This window comes from Colobus angolensis, unplaced genomic scaffold, assembly GCF_000951035.1.
Source record: "Colobus angolensis palliatus isolate OR3802 unplaced genomic scaffold, Cang.pa_1.0 Scaffold125, whole genome shotgun sequence".
Lineage (NCBI taxonomy): Eukaryota > Metazoa > Chordata > Mammalia > Primates > Cercopithecidae > Colobus > Colobus angolensis.
The window spans coordinates 294,394-300,393 of record NW_012113697.1 but is presented as its reverse complement, the minus strand read 5'-3'; the positions used below and the strand labels follow the sequence as shown (position 1 = coordinate 300,393).

The following is a 6,000-nucleotide window of genomic DNA, read 5'->3' as shown; positions in this document are numbered from 1 at the left end:
CAGGAGTTCAAGACCAGCCTGACCAACATGGGGAAATCCCATCTCTACTAAAAATATAAAAATTAGCTGGGTGTGGTGGCGGACGCCTGTAATTCCAGCTACTCAGGAGGCTGAGGCAAGAGAATTGCTTGAACCTGGGTAGTGGAGGTTGCAATGAGCAGAGGTTGTGCCATTGCCCTCCTGCCTGGGCGACAGAGCGAGACTGTGTCTCAAAAAAAAAAGAAAAATCATTTTAATTTATAGAGTACATACTTTTGTAAAAACTATTAAATGTTTAGAAATTTAAAAAAAAAACTGTGCAACCTTCAGTAAATTACCATACCACTCTGCCCTTCAAGGTATTAAAAGAAATAACCCCAAATTCCAATAATCTCTAACACTCAATGAGTCTCTATAATCTGTACTTTCCCAAATATAACCTAGAAATGAACAACCATAAAAGAACAAAAGAGATAAAAAAAGTACTGGAGAAATTTATCGCCTGCCTCCATGTCTATAAACGTTCCATGAGGCCGGGCGTGGTGGCTCAAGCCTGTAATCCCAGCGCTTTGGGAGGCCGAGACGGGTGGATCATGAGGTCAGGAGATCGAGACCATCCCGGCGTCTCTACTAAAAAATACAAAAAACTAGCCGGGAGAGGTGACGGGCGCCTGTAGTCCCAGCTACTTGGGAGGCTGAGGCAGGAGAATGGTGTAAACCCGGGAGGCGGAGCTTGCAGTGAGCTGAGATCCGGCCACTGCACTCCAGCCTGGGCGACAGAGCGAGACTCTGTCTCAAAAAAAATAAAAATAAAAATAAAAATAAACGTTCCATGGACACAAAATACAATCATTCAAATTCCCTGGAAACCACCTATATTTTTGCAAGAATTCATTCTGACCAACAGTTGGGAACCAAGAACAGGTCTAGAGCTCCTAATTTAGGCAGCTGTCCCAACACAAAAGCAGAGGAGCCAGAGGTGAGTTCTCCAACGCTGCACCTGTGTCTGCAAACGTTTACACAAGACCCTTGAATGGAGAACATGCCTTGTAGGGCAAATTTGACTTTTCCAAACGACACTTCTATAAGTTACTACATCTCTGTGAAGGATGCTGGATTAGTATTAACTGTCTTGCAAATACACATACAGAAACTCAGGTAAGGTCAGCCTTACTCAGTAGATAAACCCCAAACACGAAACCAACTGGGTCAGCCTGTCATAACTGGATCCCTCTTGCATGTAAAGACAAAGGTTGTCTTCTTGGAGATGGAAAAGAGTTCAGCATAGCTCGCTTTGGGGCCAACTCAGAGCATGGGTGAACCAATCCTAGCTGTCCTCTGACAAATAACAGCAGGAGTCCCACCAGGAGCTCCTCCCCCAAGCACTCGGCTCCACAAGGCAAACCTCAGAGAATTACAGGGGAAAAGAGCTCTCCATTTATCAGTAGGGGGCACCCTGGTCCCCACCGCCACTTTGTTTGCCCTCCAAGGGAAAAACCTCTCAATACCAGGTCCAGGAGCAGCTGGATGGGATCACTCAGAACCCAGCCAAGAGCTAATTTTCTCTTGGCTTCAAAATCCATCCTATGCTTGGAGACGCTGGGGCTGGGATTCTACAAACCACATTCTGGCTTCGTGCCCTGATAGGCTCTGCCCTCAGGGGGCGCTAGCAGGAATCTGCAAGAATAAGGAGGAAGTAGGAAGTGGCTCCTTGTTCACTTCCTGTTTGCTTCCTGTTCACTTTCTATCAGCTTCCTGTCCCTGCCAGATAGGTTGCTAACCCTAGCAGCACTTTTTCTTCACCCGGGCAGTGGCAACTCCTCCCAGAAACGTTTCAATGCAGTTTTTGGTTTTTCCAACACTCACAAAAGCAGCCTCAGTGGGGGTCCCCTCAAAGACACCAACAAAACAGCTCCCCAATTCAAAGGCGGGGGCACCATCCCCACAGGGGCTCTCCTTGGAGCTCAGAGATACCAGCTGCGTTGAGCAGCATCCCCACTCCCCCACCTCAGAAGTCTGAGATTCAGCCCCGTGTCCCTTCTCCAAGCAACTACCTTTCAATGAGTCCAGCATCTTCCTCTTGTCCCCAAGCCTCAAGTGTGATGCCTGCTTCCTGTGGTGCTACCTCCATTCATACCTTTGTATTCCCTTCCTGCCCTTTACTGTCACCTGGCTAATCATTCTTTATATTATCTCTAATAAAATAGCTGGTGTGATTTCTATCTCCTGCCTGGACCCAGACAAATCACCCACATTTTGGTCCTGAGCATCTGTGGCAGAGACTACAGCCGGGGACTGGCCAACCCCACTGGAGAGCAGTGTGGGAAGGCACACACTCACCCACCCACCTACAGCTCACATTCTAATCTGGTTTCTCTCAGCCAAGCTCTGCATGAGCAAGAGCAAGTTTAGATTTAAAGGACACCATGAAATGAGTGGTAAATGGAGCTTAAGTGCTGTATGTTCTTGGGGATGGCTGCAAGGACCCCTGGCTAAACATTTGCGTGTTTCTCCTTGTTGGTCAGTAGCGAACTGTAGAGAGCATCCTCATCACAGGCTTTCGGGCAAAGATGATCTTGTTATAGTTTTCAGCTGGACAGTCTCTGGAATCCGTATGTAAGCGTGTGGGTTCTGGGATCATGGTAGGAACCATGGCCGATACCGAATAAGCGCCCCACATTGATAACGTGGATTCTGACAGCGTGTCCCTGAACACAGCTTTGCCGGAAGACTTGGACGACTTTCTCCTTTTCGGCTGAATGACGCTGGAAGGTTTATTCTGCCTAGACGCCCAGGGGCTTTCCTCGAGGGCACGCACGCATTCCAGTTCTCTAGTTTTGCTTTTCTCAATGAGTCTTTTCACTGTCTGGGAGGTATAGGTGACATAGGCTGGCCAGGGGTCGTGTTTTTCAAGCAGCTTCTGGGGAAGTCCAGTGTTTTCTGTGAGTCCTACCAGCAAAGAGGAATGCAGGCCATTTAGAGGCAGTCACATGCAATAGCTCGATTCTTCAAAAAATGGGAAGGCCTCGGAACCAGATTTTGAAGTCCTCCCTATTTTGCACCCCTTGTATTCAGTCAGAATAAAATCCAATTCAAAGTGGGGGAACAGAATGACATCCTAGAAAGTATATCAATTAAACAATGACAGAATGGTAAGGAGCAAGAGACAGAGTCAAACAGACCTGATTGATTTTAAATATTTGCATAACCTCAAATTGTTTTACCCCTGAACTTCTATTTTTTCACCAATAAAAGGGTTAATCGAAGGCCTGAGAACTAAAGAAAGTAATATATTTCAAGGGCTCGGAACAGTACAGCTTAGTGCTTTAAAGCATGGGTTCTGTACTTGTCTGCTTCAGATTCCTACTCTACCTTTTTCGTAGCTGTGAACCTTGAACAAGTTTCTTAACCTTGCTAAACTTCAAGTGCCTCATCTGTAAAATGGTGATTAGAACAAGACAAAGTTCGTGGAACTTTCTTGTGGATTAAAGATAATTTATGTAAAGCTTTTAGCACAGTACATGACATAATCAGTAAATGGTACCTAAAACTTTTGGCTATGTCTCCCAGCCCAAACTATTTCATTTAATCCTAGTTACACCTTATAAGGTAGGTATTCTCCCCATTTAATAGAGGACGAAACTGAGGCTGACTAGCTTGCACGACTAACAAGTGGTGGGTTTGAACTCAAGCTTAACAAGGCTCAAAAAAAAAAACAAAGCTTTTCACTATGGTTGCTGGCCAGAAGTTTGGGGTGTTTGCCAAGAGGGGTAGGTGTTGCTAGAAATTCAGTCCATTAGTTTATCAAGCAGCCTGTTCCTTTACAGATCTAAAATCATGGGCATGTCAGTCCTTCTGATCTTTCATTTGCAACGTCACTCTATTTAGCAGAAATGATTCAATTTCTCTCCTGCAGCTGCTACCTTCCCCTGTGTTCTTATGTGGTGCATTCTTTCCCTAATTCTCTATTTCTTTGGTCAGTTCAACCGGAGTTTTGCAGGGAGGGGAGTTAAAAGAGTCATCTTGCCATCTCCAAACTGAATGCAGTTTTTAAAAAATGCCGTAAGTGGGGATAATCAAGTGAAGTGTAGGTTGTATTCCCACACTACCTCGTGCGTGTCCAGGAGCTGGAGCTTGTCTGGGGACAGCGCTGTCAGTAAAGAATGTGCTGTAGAAGGATTCCATCTCCCTGTAAAAGTCATGTGTGACATTACCTCTCACTAGAAAATTCGCGGCAAGGGGTCCAAGCACAGACTGTTCACCCTTGCCTCCTCCAAACAAATGTAAAGATCTTGTGGGACAGGGCATTTGCATGAATCTGGCAGAGTCCAAACTCAAACGCCTGGAGCAAAATGAGCAGCAATCCCCTTCCATCTCCTGAACATGCTTTGTTCTCTGCCAGCATAACAAGAGTGGCCGCCCAGTGGCCTCTTCCCACTGCAAATCCTCCAACCCTAGACAGCCCCAGGGCAGGAGCTTCCATTGGTAACGTTCCCAACTCTACCTTCTTCTTTCTTCATCCTTCGTGCATCCATCTTTTTAATATTTACTGATTTCTTAACATCACAGGTCCAGATTCCTATGGGAAAATACACTTGTTAGCTAGAGCCTCCTCAAACTGGCCTGAGTTTAGGAAAGCGATGAGTAGCCACCCTGGGGGGGAGGTCCTAAGTCCTATATGGTCTCTGCATGAGGTTAAGGTGACTTCATCCCCTGAGAAGAGGACATGTTTTCTGTGGAGCTGGAGACAGGCCAGGTGAGCCCCGCAAAGGCCTGCAGGCATGGCCTTGCTCAAGAGCTGTAGGCTGTCATGACAGTCTCTGGGTTTTCTGCTTTCCAGTCTCCTAGCTTTAAAGGAGAGAGGCTGGGTAGGCTGGGGGCTGTGTGGAGGCTGGTTCACAGAGGGGAAGTGGGAAAAAAAAGGCCCCATTTCAAAACCTTGCTGTCTCCTCTACCAGAGTCCGAGAGTGGTCACATTACTACAAGCGTGACATCCAACCTGCATTTCTCAGCGTGGAATCAGGGAGAGAAGGTAGCAGAGATGGGCAGCAGCCAGGAGTCAGCTGCCAGGGCCCCAAGCCCAGGCTGCAACATGGAAGTCTAATGCTCTATGCAGCCATACAGGGGGGAAAATCCAATGGAAACCATGGTGTAGCGGTTCTCAATCTTGAGGCTGCATCCACCTGGAGAGACTGTTAAAGCCCAGATTGCTGGGCCCACCTCTAGAGTTGCTGATTTAGTAACCACTGTTTTAAACCAAAACGGGGAAAGAAAAAAAAAAAAAAACTACTGGAGATTTGTAAGGTTATATTATTAACTACCTAGAGACAAGAAATGGGTCCAAGAGATCTTTTTGATTCCTTTCCAGCTCTAAGACACATGCACATACCTAACCATTACATTTCTATATTCAATTTTGCCGTCTCTGCAGTGTTTAAGCACTTATTTCCACTATCACCTGCAAATGCCCATTGAGAAAGAGTCTCAGATGATTCTGAACAGCTCCCAGATGATGCTGGTGCATTTTGGTCTGGAAGCCACACTTTGAGAACCATGGGTCGAAGGCAGTGCTTCTCAAATTTTAGCAAGTACTAGAATCACCTGGAGACCTTGTGCAACCACAGATACCCAGGTCCCACCTTAGAGATTCTCATTCGGTAGGTCTGTTTTAAGGACCTGAGAATTTGCATCTCTCACTAACTCCTAAATGATACTGATGTTGCTGGTCTGTGGTTCATACTCTGAGTGGCCCCGGTTTAGACTGAGTAGTGAGTGTTAAGCCTTTTTTTATCAGCTCCCACATACGTGAGGGCTGACTCCTTTCTGCATGGAACACTCCTCTGACATAAGCACTTCGCAGGTTTTTCATCCTCCTTTTTCCCTAATCAAGGAACTATTCTGGAATGCTGGTGTGTGTCATTGACGGGGCAACTTTAAATTCCACTATTTTTATGGAGTAAATTACTCACACATTTCAGCATTTTATTATAACACATCTAACAAAGGATGGCATCCCAGAGA

General features: G+C 46.0%; 1 protein-coding gene across 4 annotated transcripts in view; it reads right to left on the bottom strand.

Moving 5' to 3' along the window:
* Positions 1–1,031: 1,031 nt before the first annotated feature.
* CDRT4 (CMT1A duplicated region transcript 4) overlaps positions 1,032–6,000 on the bottom strand; it is a 75,018-nt gene continuing 70,049 nt past the window's right edge. For all 4 annotated transcript variants that reach the window (XM_011933223.1, XM_011933222.1, XM_011933221.1 and 1 more), the window contains 2 exons: positions 4,484–4,558; positions 1,032–2,928 (listed from right to left, as the gene is read on the bottom strand). In XM_011933223.1, the coding sequence (XP_011788613.1) occupies positions 2,501–2,928; positions 4,484–4,514 (459 nt within the window). In that variant the 5' untranslated portion in view covers positions 4,515–4,558 and the 3' untranslated portion in view covers positions 1,032–2,500. The remainder of the gene's footprint in view (positions 2,929–4,483; positions 4,559–6,000) is intronic.